This window comes from Puma concolor, chromosome F2, assembly GCF_028749965.1.
Source record: "Puma concolor isolate L17-30 chromosome F2, mPumCon1.1.hap2, whole genome shotgun sequence".
Taxonomy (NCBI): domain Eukaryota; kingdom Metazoa; phylum Chordata; class Mammalia; order Carnivora; family Felidae; genus Puma; species Puma concolor.
Genome location: NC_141684.1, coordinates 26,351,099 through 26,368,800, shown reverse-complemented (window position 1 = coordinate 26,368,800; position 17,702 = coordinate 26,351,099). Strand labels below are relative to the sequence as shown.

Below are 17,702 nucleotides of genomic sequence, written 5' to 3'. Positions count from 1 at the left end.
CAATGTCTTAACCTGTGTAACAGCCTGCCTGGTATGTATTTGATACTTTGAGAGAAAATATTAACTCTGCCTTAGAGTCCTTAAGGAGTCCTTCAAGATTCACCTTTGCCTGGACCCTTTTGAGATAAAACCACCTAGTGAGAAAAAGCTGGATTTTAGAATAAAAACTTCATACAAATCCTTACATCTGCCACTTACAAACTTGAGGATCTTGGGCAAGTTACTTAAAATCTCTAAGGCTAAGATTACTCTGATGAAAAATGGCGGTGGGAGGGAGGGTAATAATAGCAGAATTTGAGTAAGGATTAAATGAGATAACTATATATGAAAGAGCTTAATAGACCCTCATAAATGTTAGCGTTTTATAAAATGGGATTCCTTCCCTACTATAATCGGTTTTATAAACTAGATTGATGGGCTGGATAGATAGCAGAGTATACTCAATATAGTAAGTGTTATAATAACATCTAAATTCTGAATCCTTCCTATTTTCCTGGGATGATATTAGGTGTCTGACTGGCATGGCTGATCTCTTAATCCTCATAACTAACTCATAACAATGAACTAGGTACCACTGTTGTAACCATTTTACAGATGAAAAAAAAAATGAAGTTTAGAGGAGTGAATTAACCCAGAAGAAATCTTTTACCTTTTATAAAAAAAAAAAAAAAGAATTAATCCAATATCAAATGACCGCCATCTAAACCCACACACTCAATAGACCTCACTTGAACTATTCCCAAGGTTGTCATTAAGTGCCTTTTGAAAATATGCACATCAGCAAAAAAATTAAAATGGGGGAAATTCAGGTAAAGAAGGGAATTCCAAATCTGGCAATAGCAGGAAAAAAAACAAAACAAAACAACAAAACAAACGAAACCAGAAAGATTGCACGGTACAGAGCTTTCTGAAAAGATTCTCTGAGAATGTGCTCATCACCTCCCAACTTCAAGCCTCTGTGGTTGTTTGTGCTATTTCTATAAAAGCCTAGGATTTAAAAATTTTTTTCATCTGTTATATATCATCTTGTCCGTTATATAACCCACAGAGGCTGTGAAAACAATCTCATCACTATAAAAGCCTTCAGACCCACATTAACCTGGAAGATCATATTTTTCTTACTCGATTTGGGGACCCACAGGAACTCCCACATTTCGTGTACTCGATAATATATTGAGTAACTCATAGAGGGCATCTTGTTCATTCTCTTTTTCATCTTTGGGGTGTTTTGCTTGCATAGAAAAGACAAGGTCTTGAACCATAGATCAAAACTCTAACACTGCCTGAAGTGGTAGCATATTCTACCTTATACGGATCTGCGACCCACAATTACATTTACAATTAAAGTAAATTCAAATTAAATGCTTTTGAGAGTTTTAACAGCTTTATAAAATAATTATGAAATGACCATTTGTATCTAGTTCTGTCATCAAAGCAAATACTGACAACCAGAGAATGGCTAATGACCCGAAGAAATTTTTGCCTCCTTCTTTCCTACTTTAAATAGGAAATGACTTAAGTCTTAATCAAAAGTCCTTCAGGGGCGCCCAGGTGGCTCAGTTTGTTAAGCATCCAACTTCAGCTCAGGTCATGATCTCACGGTTTGTGGGTTCCAGCCCCTCATTGGGCTCTGCGCTGACAGCTCAGAGCCTGGAGCCTGTTCTGGATTCTGTCTCTGTCTCTCTCTGCCCCTCCCCCACTCATGCTGTGTCTCTGTCTCAAAAATAAACAAAACATTAAAAAAAAAGAAGTCCTTCATTTTACCTATGGAAAAATCTTTTTTTTTTCTTTTCATCAGTTAAAATATTAATTTTCAAAGGTTGGTGTGGGTGGTGGCTCCAAACTGCAATACTGTAACTATTGTTAGGCTTTATTTCACAATATAAAATGAATTGCCAGCTTAATTCATTGATCATAATAGAGTAATTATATAGATTGTACATATTGAGTCAATACATGCCTTGATAGCCCTCAAATTATCTATTATTTATTTGCCATATTTTCTTTCACGATCATCTTTCATGAATGTGAATCCTAAATTACAAAATAGCGCCACAACTTCAGTTGTAAGCCATGGGAAATCATCTCTCAATAGAATATAAGAATGAAATGTTCTGTAAGTTCTCAAAATACGATTATCTTTCTCTCACCTATCCTCTTCTATCAGCTATCTATCAATCATCTATTTATATATCTATTGATTCCTTTTCCCCTTCATCTGAAAACAAATTTAGAAGCATGGTCGCTTAAATGGAGCAGTTGAGAAGTTAACTGAGGTACACCAGATTGCCAAGTGGAAAAACAAATAGAAATAACCGATATGAAATAAATGAAGAAATTCAGCAGATCATAAAAGAACAAAGGGTGTATAACCATGCAACTCCATGGACAGTGACTCACATACAAGCAAATGAAAGCAGCTGACCACGTACCCACACACCTTGGCAGAGGTGCACTCCACACCCGTCGGCCACCACCAAGACAGATGATCTCTGACGTCCCTTCCAGGCGGTAACCTGATGAGCATGAGAAGGTCAAAGTGTCACCAACCCCAAAGCTGAACCCGATTCGGTTACCATATTGAGGAATTCCAGGATCTTCACAAGGTTCGAGGTTATATTCTGTAAATTAGATGGAGAGAAGGATGAAGAAAATGATAGTATTCACTTTTAAGGATATATTGCTGTTGTTTGCAAACTGGATGCTCCCGGGCTTAGTCAGACATTTAATAAGTGAAGCATGCTAATGACACACATACTTTTCTTCTTTTTGTGAAAGATCTAATAGCTTAATAAATACTTTTATGTGTGAAATTCAATATAAATGAGAAAATGTCACCTTCCGAGTGATAAATTGAAAATGTAGCTATTTATCTCCTATTCTTTTCTCTGCGTTAGAAACATTTCCATTTCACTGATTTTGACTTATAATAATAGCATAAGAGATGCATATTTTCAAACACAAAATAACATTTTGGATGAGATCATTTGCACTTTTGAAATGCATTTTACTTAATGGTTTTAATCTAAATGACAAAGGCTCTTCGCCTCTCCTCTACAAAGAGTTCTATTAATCCATATTCTGAAAAACACAGGGGTTCAAAAGGCAATGGTTTATATAAGACTGAAATGCCCACATGCTGAAAATTGTTACATTATAGATTTATATAAGACAATTTCCGCCAGCAATGAATGAACATCATGAAAATGAACAGCTGAACACTCTTCAAGGTATAACAGAGTAGAGTTGATTAAACAACATTATAATTTTTTTACCATTCTAAGAAGAAGTAGCTTATCTAAAAATATTCCCAGGGCATGCACTTACCTTGTAATTTCAATGGAGAACAAAAGGGATTATTCCATGTTGATGTATTATTCTATTGTTTAAAAAATGTATTTGGATATACTTTTAACATTCTAGGTTAAAACTGATTATGCTCATATACTATTCATTACAGAAACCTTAATTATTTTAGAAGTATTTCCATGCAAATACTAGAGTAAGAACTGAAAACAAGGTTAGCATTTGTGTGATTTTATGTATATACATTATATAATAAATATATATAATTATAATATTACAATTTTAATTTTAGCAAGTGGACATAAGATTTACTTATTAATATCTCTGTATTCAGAAATAACTACTTGCCTCATTATTCCATTCACTAGAAAGTGGAACTCTAACTGATACAAAACTTTTTATTCACTTTGGTTGTACAAATTTTTTTTCCTGGATTCCAAATTATAATGTTGTCTCTAGATGAGGTTATTCTAGAATAGAGGGATAACCACATTAATTTTTTCTAGATCATCTGTTTCCAAATCATTAAATTGAGTTTACCTTAATCTTGGCCTGTAAACCATGCCTTTTCTAAGACACATAAAAAATAGAATATCACTGGTTTAATTCATACTCATTTGAGTCTAACTAAAATATATATTTGAATTTCCATTTTAAGTTCACTAAGCATTTTAGCTACTTTTGCCCTCTGTTAGAATTTTGTAGGAATGCAAGTTAAAGAAATGTAATTAATCTACTTAGAGTTTCTAGCAATTCATTCATTTATTTATTTAGCTTTTGTTTAAAGGTTCTCTTAAATGTACTACTATAGACAATCTTCAAAGTATTTCAAACTTCCCTTAAAATTTATTGATAGAGATTTGTTTCCCCCTGCTCCATCTTGTCTGTCGTTTTTTCCCTGTCTCGCCATACCTAAATTATGCTCATACTGAAAAAAAAACTGACTTTGTTACAAAAGCTTTTTTAATTGGTCTATTTTCTTACCAGAGAATGTAATATTGAATCCTTCATATGATATTGAAAAATCTGAAATGAAGCGCAATTGAGCTCTGAAATTTCCATAGAGACCCGCATTGATTGTTGAAGGAAGTTCTGAACCAGTAAGGCGTGCCAGTGGTTGGGTAAAACTACCATTCTCTGTGATCAGTAAATAGTCGTGATGGTCTTCCAAATGGAAGGTGTGAAAATTGAACTGCACACCTATTAAGAAACAGAGGAAAATTAGACTCACAAAGTATATCGGTAAAACACAGAAAGTTACCAAACTAACTAAAACCAGGACTTGCCTTGTAATTAAATTCTCTGAAAATGAAAAGCACTGCTATAAAATATTCCAAGTGTATCATCTAATAAAATATTTTTTTTTTCCCTTTTAGCTTTCTTATAAGACATGTAGTGAGTCATGTTTTGGAAACTGCTTGGAAATAAAATTTAAAAATCAATGCCTGAAAAGAAATCACCTGAGTTTTCTGAAAATATCAAGGAAAATTCATATGCTTTATTTATATAGAAGTGCAGCTTTCTGGCAAATACTTTACATGTCTCCTTCAATTCCTCCTTCAATCTCCTCAAACAACACAAAAACAGTGCTTAGTGATACAACACACAACTTCCAAAGATGCTTAACTCTAGAAGAGAAATATATAGCAGGCATAGGGAGAAACTGTTGAATGAATATAATGACTATTTTTCACACACTTCAACCTGTGTGTATAACATACTGAAAATTACACATATAATTGTTCAGATCCCTGAAATTCACAAACTAAACTCATTTTTTGCAACTACAACTAGATCAATAGACACAACATTACCACCAGCAGAGCCTCTTTTGTGAAACTTTTCTATCACTTCACTTTGCCAAAAGTAACCACTCACTCAACTTCTAGTAGCATAGGCTAATTTTGCTGCCTTATATAAATGTTTTGTAGTTTATATAATGGATTCATATAACATATACTCTTCTGGGTCTGAGTTTTACTCAACATGAGGTATGTGAGATCCATCTCTATTTTTGCATGTGGTTGTGAGTTATTTATTTTCAGTAATATATAGTATAGCATTTAATTTTGTGAAGACACCATATTCATTTATATGTTCAACATTTGATGGTCATTTAGGTACTTTGTATTTTAGCATGAATGCAGATGGTGTTGTGAATATTCAAGTATGTCTTCTGAAGAAGATCTATTTCTGTTGGGGACATAGCTAGGAGTGGAAATAAATACTGGGTCATGCCCCATTACTGGGTCATCAACAGTAGCTCTAATAGATACCGCTTTAAAAAGTGGCTGTGTCAATTTACATTTCCATTGCCAAATCTGGTTGCTTTGTATCTTTGTCAAGAGTTCATTTTTTTTTTCCATTCGTTCCATTCTGATGAGTATGGTGTGGCATTGCCTTGTGGTCTTACATGAGTTTTTAATGATATTGTCTAAAATAGATGTTAAAGACTAACAGTTATACACACACCCACACAAAACCCTCCTATTGTGGGTAAGGTACTATGTGAAATAAAGGATGACTACCACATTCATCTTTCCCTTGAAGTATTTTTTTTTAAGTTAACCAAAAAAAAAAAATCATTAATATATGTATTAAAAAATCCCAAAACCCAGAGTATGATAAGTAACATTCTTTAATATTATTCATTGACATTGTAGCTCAAAATGCTGAATATGCTTCCACTCTTCATTGCTTTAAAAAAAAGGATATAAAATGAGACCAAATACACTGAAAACATAAGCAATTATAAGACAAGGTTATTATTGCATAATGGGCCAGTGATTTGGATTTGGAAATGATTTGAAATATACAACAATATTATTTTTCAAACTCTTTTTAAATATGTAAGTTGTTTTCTTTTCCTCTCCACAATGAGCAGGAATCTAAGAGCCCTCATAGAAGGAGTCCAGAAATTGAGTCAGTTGTTGAAATGTTCTTCAGTATAAAAGTGGTAATTGGCCCTAGCTAGATGCAAATAAAAATGTTGCGTGTAGGTATGGCAAGGAGACAATGCTTTGCCATCTAGAGTAATTGTTATCTATATTTATAAAACAACATAAAAGTTGAAATTTAGATAAGCCAATTTGACATTTACTATGGAATAAAACTAAGAAAAACTAGAGAATAGGAAAGTAAATGGACAAATGACAAGAAAAATGTTTTTTTGCACATAACATATTTTTAGAAAAATGCATTTACTCTCATATGCACTAAGTTAATATGTGGGGAAATTAAACATTTTGTTAGATGACGGTATTAAGAAGCCCATTGTTGAGTGTAACCTTGCCTTTCTAAGACTTACTTTTTTCATTTGTAAAATGGTGTTCTAGGATTGACTTTAAGTGTAAATGAGCTGATATATGGGGATGGCTTGACACAGTGCTTTGCACAGAAGAAGGGTCAGCAGATGTTAGCTATTGTTATTATTCAACATGAGAGCTGATTGTTTTTTTTTTTTTTTTTGTCACTCCATCCTAGCCAGCCACTTTATAAAAGGAAACTTCTATTTGTCAGATTATGATTTAAAGAATAAAATCTATTTTTATTACATCACAACAAGGTAAGACCTTCAAAATTCTGCTAAAGGTCAATGAATCCAAGTAAGAAAATGGTACTAAGAGACTCCTATACCGTAGGCATTACCGAATATAAAGATTTAGAAGACCGTGAATAACTCCTGGTCTATCTGAGGGGAAGTTCAAACATTCTGCTAAGTACTATAAAGGTGATTAATATAAGTCAGGACAGGAGGATAGAAACAGAAGTAACCCACTTGTCAGAAGGGTCAGCAGAGGCTTCCGAAGGCAAGGAATCTCAGAAATGAGCAGAATTTTGTAGAGGAGCAGCTCGAGGATAGATATTACAAGAAGAAGGGGCAGATAGGTAAGGACACACGATCTTAATAGAGCAGTGGGTATTCGAGGAGTAGTGAGGACAAGCCAGTGGTTTCAACATCATAGTATCTTCTCAGAAAAGTGATCATTAAAGAAGGTTTATGAAGACAATTACTGTTACAGACATAATGGGAAAGATTTGGGCTTAAAATCAAAATATCATGAATATCTAGATTTCAGTTATACTTATGTCACCAACCATGACATTGACGGTGTCATTTAGATTCATGTGTGTCTTTTTTCTGATCCTTAAGTTTTTAAGATTGGATTAGACTGTGCTTCATCTAGTGACAAATCTACCTTTAAAAACTCAAGGGTTTTTTGTTTTGTTTTGTTTGTTTTGTTTTGAATATAGTCCTCTACCATCCCCACCTCAGATCTCTAGTGGACTAGAACACATAATTAATATTTATTTATTTATTTATTTATTTATTTGAGAGAGAGAGACAGACAGACAGAATGCGAGCAGGGGAGGGACGGAAAGAGGGGAACAAAGAATGTGAAGCAGGCTCCAGGCTCCGAGCTGTCAGAACAGAGCCCAATGTGGGGCTCGAACCCATGAGCCGTGAGATCACGACCTGAGCTGAAGTTGGAGGCTTAACCAACTAAGTCACCCAGGCGTCCCTAGAACACATAATTAGCATCTTGATTTCTGAAATATGTCTAAGGAAAATCTCTTATGGTATCATTGTAAATAAGGAGCAATATAGGCTGGATGATACCATGGTTAACTGAATTTGAAACATCTGTTTGTATTTGAACACCTCGACTTAGTGTTAAGTGGTGAAGGGGTTACTGATGGTATGTTTGAAGTATCTTATATCTTAAATATTTAGATACTTAGATCTGTTCTAGTCAAGATCGTATAAACCCCTAAAGTCCTGATGATCATGAGTATTTAAGAAAATTCTGGCAATAGATGTAAATATAAATAAAATGTAAGTTGTTTCAAAACGATCTCACAAAAACTCTGGATAAAGACTAATATGATAAAATATAAGTGGGGTAAACATAAAAGCCTCAACTGCCCTCCACTAGGGCTATTGAATCAGGATAAAGGTTAAGGAGTCATTTCGAGGTTAAGCAAATGGAAGAGATATAAGCAAAACAAACAAAAACAAACAAACAAAAAACAGGATTATGGGGAGTGGTGATGAAGACATATAAATGACAATGAAATATATAAATATAGGTAGGGAGGTAATGTGCTTTCAGAAAAAAGAGCACTTGATGTGGAGTCATAGGATGTATATTCAAGTTCTTTGTCCAATCTTCACAGGCACCTTGGCTTTGAGTGTATAATAAATAACCTAGTCTAGTGAGTTCAGATTCTTGTCTATAAAATACAAATAACACCTACATGACTTCACAAGGTGTTTGCAAGATTCTACCGATCCTTGATAAAATCAATTCTTAAAAAAAGGGCTTGCACTGAAGATCGAAAAAAAATCAACTGTACAAATATACAATTTTAGGATTTGGGCTTTAAATGAGTATTATGATATAACAGCAAAAAAATTAACAAACATGGACGGGCTTCATTAATGGAAAATATTTCTGGAGTTAAATAATGCCATATTGTGTTTTCTTCTGGAAAAACACATTTTGGAAGGATGTTGATATCTCTGGATATCAATAAACTGGAAGACATCCAGAGAATGGTGATTAGAATGGCAACGGCAATGAAAATATCTTGTGATAAAAAATTGAAGGAAATGAGGTCTGGGAAGAAGACCTTGGGATAAAGGTTTTCTTGATCATGATCGCATGATCATGGGGGCAGCAGACATGAAAACATCATGGGCACAGTCAAGTGACTTGGTGTGTTGCAGAGTTAGGGTGGAGAAAGGATGAGGTTGTTGTTTGGGTTGATTTGTCTAACTCCAGAGGGCAGAACAGGAATAACAGTTGCAGAATAATTTTCAAACATTTAGAATTGTACAAAAATTGAGCAAATTTTCCCAAGAAAGAAGTTTCCTGTCGACACAAGTGTCAATATCAGGCCAGTTCATCATCTTTCTGGAACTCTAAAGTGGTATACTAGGTGACAGGTTACACTGTATTACCTTGACAATTCTTCCCAACTTTAAGAGATTATCCTTCATATAACTTTGGTTACCCTTTGGAGTAGTTGTACTTCCAACAAATTTTGTTGGCTCTTAAAGGAAAGCATCTAAATCTGCATTTCTTGCCATGTAAATACAGATTTAATTAACACTTGCAACCTGTGAAGACGCAAAACCTTAAGTGTTAATTAAACCTCTATTTACATAGCAAGCAGTATGTAGCCTTCCATTTTCTTGTATAATACAAGGAAGCTTATTTTAAACTCCATTAATCCACTGCACACTGGAATAATAGGATGCTCTGGTTAACTTCCAGCAAAGAGTCTCGTATTATGGAGAACAACAAAAACCACAGTTTACAAAGTCTTCTACTTCGTTCCTGCTGTTCAGTACCAGAATACTCATTTTAACTTTTTTCTCAATAATTTTTAATTTCATTATAATAATAATTCCAATATAATCCTCACCCGCAATAAAATGATGTATAATTTTAATAAAGGCAAACTTCATTTGTGAAAACACAGTGAATTCAAATGTATTAAACATAAGCTTTAATTTTAAAAATTGTAATAGCATCTTTCCATTGCTGAGATTGTTTTTTTAAGATTTTCTATAGTAAAATCAGTAAGTACAGAATAATAGTAAAAATCAATAGGAACAATTTAACAACAGAGCTAAAAGGAAAACTACTTCTCCAAAGCAGTTTTTAAAATGAATAAATGTACCCTTTTTTAAAAGATTAGCACATAGATCTTTAGGGAAATAATCTTAATCCATTTTTGTTTCGATACATTAGGATCGCTATTTTCCCACTAAGGTGTTGCCTTAATTACTTCTGCAAGCTTAGAAGTTTGGTTGTATTGCCTGAATGAACCATATTTAGTTCTACAGAACCTTTCATTTATTTGTTCAAAAGACATTTATTAACAACGATCATACGAACAGTGCAATTTTAGATTCCCATTCAGTTATGTGAGATATATCTGCAGTTCTAACAGAAAAATGATATACAAGTATTTCAGGAATGGTTGTAAATTCATATGACGAATATAATTATCATAAACAATCATAAACATGTTAAAAACAATGTATATAAAGATGTCATGTTTGCTTTACAATTGGCTCAGCTCTTCAGATCATCTTCCTATTGCCTGTGGAACTTTTAAATCAACCTCTTAATACCGTGAGAGAGACAAAAGCCATCATGTTGGAGATTTTGTTGACATGAAAATTCCCAATAACATTAGTCTAATATACCAAAAGAAAATAAATATCTCTTACAATACCCTTCTGGTAAAAACATAAGTGTATTTAATACTATGGAAAAGTAAATATAATCCTCTGCTCCGGTTACTCAGATTGAATTTTGTGTTAGCATATTTTAGTACTGATCTGTTTTTGCTCATGCAAAATGACATTGTAAAGGACAATGAAATAAAAATAGATGCAATGAGAATTCAGAAGATAGTCCAATTATCATTGCATGAGGCAAATTACCTTTTCCATGAGTTACATCAACAGTCCACGTACAATTCAGAGAATTTGGATAAAATTCCGGGTAACCAGGTGATAATATTGTTCCACTAGGCCCTCTAACATCTCCTCCACATAATGCTGAAAATACAAAGAAATACAGTCATATGATCAGTCATAGTTAGAGAGGCAGAGGCTGAACAAATCTCTCCTCGCTTGAAATAGAATGAATCTGATTTTCTTTGCTTAAGCTACTTCTCGGTAATAACAGGAGTGTGTAAAAAACCTCTTCCAATGCTAGGAAATAGTTTCATCCACACAGCCCTGGAGAAGAAAAAGGTATGTAATAGCCTCTGGGAATTAGCCTCAAGATAACATAGCTCATCTTCCCCCATTTGAATTTGAAGTACATACTTATCTTATACATTTCTAATTACAAGTAACATTTGCATAAATTGGTCATAAATTAAACATGAGTAATTAATTGTTTAGCAGCCCTCTTTTATTAAGCTTTAAGAAAATGAATTGTTAATTATGCAAAATCATTTATTTTAGATTCCTAAAGGGGTATGTGTCATTCTTCATATAATTCTTTTTAAAACAATGAGCAAAGCTGCAGAAATTTTGAAGGCTGCTTCTGCACTTCTGCCTTTCTCCAGGAAGTGTCATGAAGAAACTGGAATTTTTGAGAAGCTATAGCTTTTAAGCAAATACTTTAAGGTATTAAAAATAAATACATGTTTATGAGCTAAGGTCGAATAAATTCAAATGTGATTCATTTTTTTAGAACAAATTGTAGTTTAGAATGCCTTCTACCACATTCAACAACCATCAGTGGTTATGGTATACCAGATAGTTTTATCAGTATTAAAAATTCCAGGTGGAGATGCCAGCTCTCCTGGACGTGGCCAAGGAAATAAGAGCTGTGAATGCAACATATGGCCTTGTCTGCTCTGATCCTTCTTTCACTTCCCTGGAACACAGAAAGGGGAGTTTGGCCTTATGGTTTTCCATGATTTCCTCCAAGTAATGATGCTCAGAAGAGTTGAGGCAACGTTGGCTACTATTCTACACTGACCTGACTAGAAATAAATTGTCTGCAGTTCCTATAAGTGTTTAAGCACGCAGGCTTCAATATAGGTGTGTGTTTGTGTGTGTGTGTGTGTGTGTGTGTGTGTGTGTGTGTGTACACATATATATATATAAACATTTACATATGTATACAAACTAATATCCATTTCCACTTCTCCTTTATTATTTCTTTTACTCCACCCAGGAGTAAACGAAGATCTTTTCAAGTGCCTCTCTTGAAGTTGTCCTATAGATTGCCTCCCTGAAACCAAAATAAACCCATGCTTTCAATTCCATTTATTATCAATACATTGCAATACTATGCACAGTTTGCTACCTTAGGCTCCTGTTTAGAGCCTGCATAGGACTTCACTGGCAACTATTATTATTGAACCTCTCAAATTTCCTTTCAATTTTTAAAACAGGCCCATTGCGTTTTTGTGATCAATTTAAGAGCTAAGTATACAATTTCCACTGTATCCTGCTGATAATGGTGGTGCTAAGTTGACCTGCTTTTACTTTCCTTGTAATGCATATGCTTTCTACTTCTTGACAGAGGACTGTTTATTTTTTTTCCCTAGATTATTTTTACATATGTCAATTTATTCTTAATACACTATATTTCCTTTTTTCAATATTGTGAGAGCTGGAATGAATGAATGAATGAATGAATGAATAAATGCAACATGGTATGAATTTGTTGAGTGAAATGTGACGAATGAAGGTGCTCTATCATGTGAAAGGACTACCTTTCATACAGCTAGAGTAACACTTAGTGAACAGAGAATCAAAATTAAGAGAGTTAAATTAATTTGTAAATTAAACACAAAAAAAAGAGATGTGAAATTTTTATTCAGTACATCAGACATGTGCTCCTGTGCATGTCTGTGTAACCAGCATGTGTACAAGTTGTAGACAGAAAGCCCTCTATACATCAGCATTCTTTGGAATAATGCGACTTTGTCAAATCTCCTTTCTGTACTTGGAGGATTTCTTGACAATTTTCTGTCAGTTACACCTACCACATCTGTGCTGAAGACAGACCATTAAAGGGACTTTCTGCAGATAAGTGAATAAAGTTAGAGAAACATAAACACATGAATATATTTAGGAAGAATGGTGCATAACTAATATACTACTAATGGCCATTTATATTATTACTTTGATTATAACCAGATGATAAACATAGAGTGCATTTCTATGACACAGGGGAGATTTCTGTTATTTGAAAATATTAGTAGTAGATAAAGACCTCGAAAGGAACGGACTTAAAAATAGAATTTCATGGTATATTATGGACAAAGAGTGTGATTTAGGTCTTTTTTTCTGAAAGATGAAACTAAAAATATGAAAACTATGAAAATGCATACTTTATTTTATATTGTAAAACTTAGGATAAAATTCCAACTGCTCACTAGTTTTTAACAAGAGAAAAACTACCACTCACATTGAACTTCCAATGTGACAGGTACTATTCTGAAGACTTTTATTTTTATTAACTCCATTAACCCCCATATCAACCCAATGAGAAAAGTGCTGTAATTATTCACAATTTATAGATGAAAAGGCAAGTATGGAGGAACTCCAGCAGTCTAGTTCCAGAGTCTGTGATCTTAAGCCAACTCTTTTTTTTTTTAACTTTTGCATTTCGCAGACCAATACATTTTCTTTCTTTCTTTTTTAAGTGTTTCTTTATTTTGAGAGACAGTAAGCAAGAAAGCAGGGGAGGGGCAGAGAGAGCAAACCCCTAGCAGGCTCCATGCTGCCAGAGCAGAGCCCCATGCAGGACTTGAACACATGAACAAGGAGATCATGACCTGAGAAGAACCAAGAGTGGGATGCTTAACTGACTGAGCCACCTAGGCACCACTTAAGCAGACTCTTGAATCAAGTATTGATTTGCTTTCATAAGTTATTTTTTCTACCAAAAAAAATAATAATAATTATAGCAAGCTATGATGTCCTTCACCTATGTTTAATTTGTAGCATTCCCCTCAAATGATCAATCTATATAAAAACTATTCAAGTATATTTTTCATTTTCTCAGAGATTCATTTCAATCCTTTCATATTCAAATCACTCTCTTTTGAAAGCTCCTAAAAACCTAAGTGTGTCAGTATTCTTGTCTTTAATTGATTTATATCTTATGAATTCTCATTTGTCAATGGTTTTTATCTGTAATTGAAACAGTCTTCCATCAGCAGCAGCCACAGCATCATTTTCATCAACCTAATGAAATCCTTCATCTTTCTAAATGAGATTATTTTACATTGCAAATATTTGGAATTGTATTTGCTTTGTATTATTGGTTTTTTGAACAATCACAAGAAATTAACGACACATGCATTGATATAATGCATAGTGATACATGCTAATGCAGGTTGAGTTGGATTAATTTTATAAGTGGTTAATTTATTACAGAATATCCTGTCAATCTGATGATGTTTGCTTCTCTAAAAAGTCCCCTTCCTATTAGAATGCTAAGAAAGTATAAGAGGAAATCAGCCCATTAGAATCGCTCATGACAAGACTAAAATTGTAAGATGAATGAAAGAAGGTAAATCTTACATGTGATTTTATTTTACTTTGAGATAGAAAATGGAACTCAAATATATTATAAAAAGATACAGTGATACACAGAGCATTAAGAAAGTTGCTCCAATAGTATTTTTTAAATTCAGTTTGAGAGAACACATGGCGATTTGTAAGGTAAACTTCATTAGAATTAGAGTGTCCAAAAAGGATGTCATGGATCTCTTATCTGTTTTTGTAGGTCACCTCTTCTAAAGAAATTCTAGTTTATCCCATCAACCTTGCTGATGGATGCCATATGTCTTTAGGGATGCAAACACTTTTGTAACAGACATAATAGGTTTCTATGTTCTTGTGAATGGGAGATAGACAAATTGTATATCCAGTGAAACATGGCAGAGAAATTAGGGAATGATAAAATGCACATGGGTACATAATACCCAGTTACTTTATATTAGAGCAAACAGCTGGCAAGGAGAAGCATATAAAAGGACAGAGATTAGTAGCACAGCAAGGTCACAATGATAGCCCAAAATATGAGTTGAGGGCAATTAGCCAGACATACAATGATCTTGGCTAGCAGTTGTTTCCTTTTTCCCTCTCTGATTTTTGCCACATATGATTACTACTTTTGTCACATGATAAGTATCAGAGTTTTAAAATAGTAAAGTCTCCTCAAAAGCCAAGCCCTTGGATGTTATTGCCCAGACCTGTAAAATTACACCTTGCTCTTTGTTGTGATATATACCCGGCAAGCATTCAATTGTCTAACTCGAGCAGACAATTTCTAGAATGAGATCCATTAAAACATTTTGAATATTACAATGGAGCACAGAAATAACCACCTAATACATATCCCATTATGATTTTTTTGTTTGTTTCTTTTTAATCTGGAATTTGTTTTCTTCTATTTCCAGGTTTCCCCAATTTGAACTGTAAACCCGTATCAGAAATTCTTTTTACTTAAGTATCATGCATATTTGCTTCTCTTGAACTCTTGGATACTAAACATCAATCCATATACTCTTTTGCTAGTTTAGCCTATATACTCAAACCTTTTAATTATATGGAACATTTAAATTTAATATTTTAATAATATGGAAGAAATAAGGGAGATTATGAGTTTAAGTACACTCAGTTCAATTTTGTGTTCTGCCTTATGCCCTGGGTGATCCTGAGCTAATTGTATAATCTCTCTAGTATCTAACCACCACCCCCCCCCCCCCACCCAATAAGATAGCTATAGTGTTTGTAAAACAAAATGGGATAATATGAGGGTGAAATTGCAGTGCCAAGACAAAAGGTGAAAATAAGTCTTGTGTTAAGCAATTCAGAACATATGGCCCACCCAACTATTTATCAGATAGGTAGCTATCTTAATTAACAATGCTTAGATCCTAAAGGGTTGAGTCATACTAGGCATATGACCTCAAATTTACCCCTAATACTCCTGACAATCTTCTGTCCCAACTACATAGAAAATACCACCTGGCTGTGACTTTTGACATACACACTACTTTTGACACTTTTTGGTCAAAGTAGAATGCTATCCTAGCTTTTCTTGTCTGACCTTCTCCAGAGCCATTCAAATCACAGTTCTATGAAAAACACTGTAGAGATATTCAAGAGTGAGATCCAATAATGTAGCTAGTAAAAACTGTGAATGTGTGTGTGTGTGTGTGTGTGTGTGTGTGTGAATAGAATTTGTTATGTCAGAAGATGTCTTTTAAAAATATATGTTGGGGCGCCTGGGTGGCGCAGTCGGTTAAGCGTCCGACTTCAACCAGGTCACGATCTCACGGTCCGTGAGTTTGAGCCCCGCGTCGGGCTCTGGGCTGATGGCTCAGAGCCTGGAGCCTGTTTCCGATTCTGTGTCTCCCTCTCTCTCTGCCCCTCGCCCGTTCATGCTCTGTCTCTCTCTGTCCCAAAAATAAATAAACGTTGAAAAAAAAAAATTTAAAAAAAAAAAAAATAAATAAATAAAAATAAAAATATATGTTAAAGAAACAAGAAGAATGTATGGTTCTTGATCTCAAGAATATAATAAGGAAAATAAGAAAATGAGTATAACTGTTATCTCCTCCAGTAGCTCAAGAATATAGACAGTATTTTTCCATGAACAACAATATTTCTTTAGTGCCTACACAGTAAAATTAATGAATACTGATTTAGTGAATCAGAAAGTGGTTATAAGTTAACAACAACAACAACAAAATGCCATAGCAAATAAAGAACTACAGGGTCCAAGAAAAGTTGAGATTTTGCCCAGATGCCTTATCCACAGAAAGCATAAGTCAATAACCTTTAAAAACTTACTAAGATTTTGACACAGCTTAGGAGAAGTCTAGGACTTTCCAGTGTAAGGGGGGGAAATATGGATGGAGGAAAAGGGTGGAAAAAAATATGCAAAATCAAAACATAGTTAAGTATTCCTCAAAGGTTAGGAAGTATATTTCATTCATTCTTTTCATTCAATACGAATTAATGGAGTCTCAACTGTGTGACAGGAGCTGCTCTTGGCACTGAGGGCATAGTAGTAAACTTAACAAAGTTCCTGCTATATAAAACTGCCATTCTGGTAGAAAAGTGAATGGTAAATACATAAAGGTATTAGAGAATGGATAGTACTATAAAGTATAAATGGCAATACAGGTGCTACTCTGGTGAAAGATAAGGTATCAAATTGTCAAAACAGCACAGAATCTAATTGAGCCATTTCTGACTTGAGGTTTAAGTTTCCTTGGTCAACAATGAAACAAGATAAATTTAAAAAGGATCAGTTTTTACTCAGAAACCTATGTATACAGAAAAGAGACCTGAATTCAAAGTACTCTTTCCATTTGAAAAGAATTGATAGTAAAAAGGATAATGTACCATTTTCTAGTCACATATTCCAAGTAGTGCACTATTTAAATAGCTATACACAATTCTTAAAATAAATATGTGGCATCACGGAGGAAAGAATGCCAAATGTATAATTGTGCTTCCATTTTATTTATTTATTTATTTATTTATTTATTTATTTATTTATTTTATTTATATATGAAATTTATTGTCAAATTGGTTTCCATACAACACCCAGTGCTCATCCCAAAAGGTGCCCTCCTCAATACCCATCACCCACCCTCTCCTCCCTCCCACCCCCCATCAACCCTCAGTTTGTTCTCAGTTCTCAACAGTCTCTTATGCTTTGGCTCTCTCCCACTCTAACCTCTTTTTTTTTTTTTTTTTCCTTCCCCTCCCCCATGGGTTCCTGTTAAGTTTCTCAGGATCCATATAAGAGTGAAACCATATGGTATCTGTCTTTCTCTGTATGGCTTATTTCACTTAGCATCACACTCTCCAGTTCCATCCA

At 34.1% G+C, this 17,702-nt stretch overlaps 1 protein-coding gene across 6 annotated transcripts in view; it reads right to left on the bottom strand.

Annotated features, from left to right (window-relative positions):
- CSMD3 (CUB and Sushi multiple domains 3) overlaps positions 1–17,702 on the bottom strand; it is a 1,257,965-nt gene that overhangs the window by 388,764 nt on the left and 851,499 nt on the right. For all 6 annotated transcript variants that reach the window (XM_086695899.1, XM_086695901.1, XM_086695900.1 and 3 more), the window contains 3 exons: positions 10,769–10,885; positions 4,291–4,506; positions 2,433–2,621 (listed from right to left, as the gene is read on the bottom strand). In XM_086695899.1, coding sequence (XP_086552025.1) covers positions 2,433–2,621; positions 4,291–4,506; positions 10,769–10,885 — 522 coding nt within the window. The remainder of the gene's footprint in view (positions 1–2,432; positions 2,622–4,290; positions 4,507–10,768; positions 10,886–17,702) is intronic.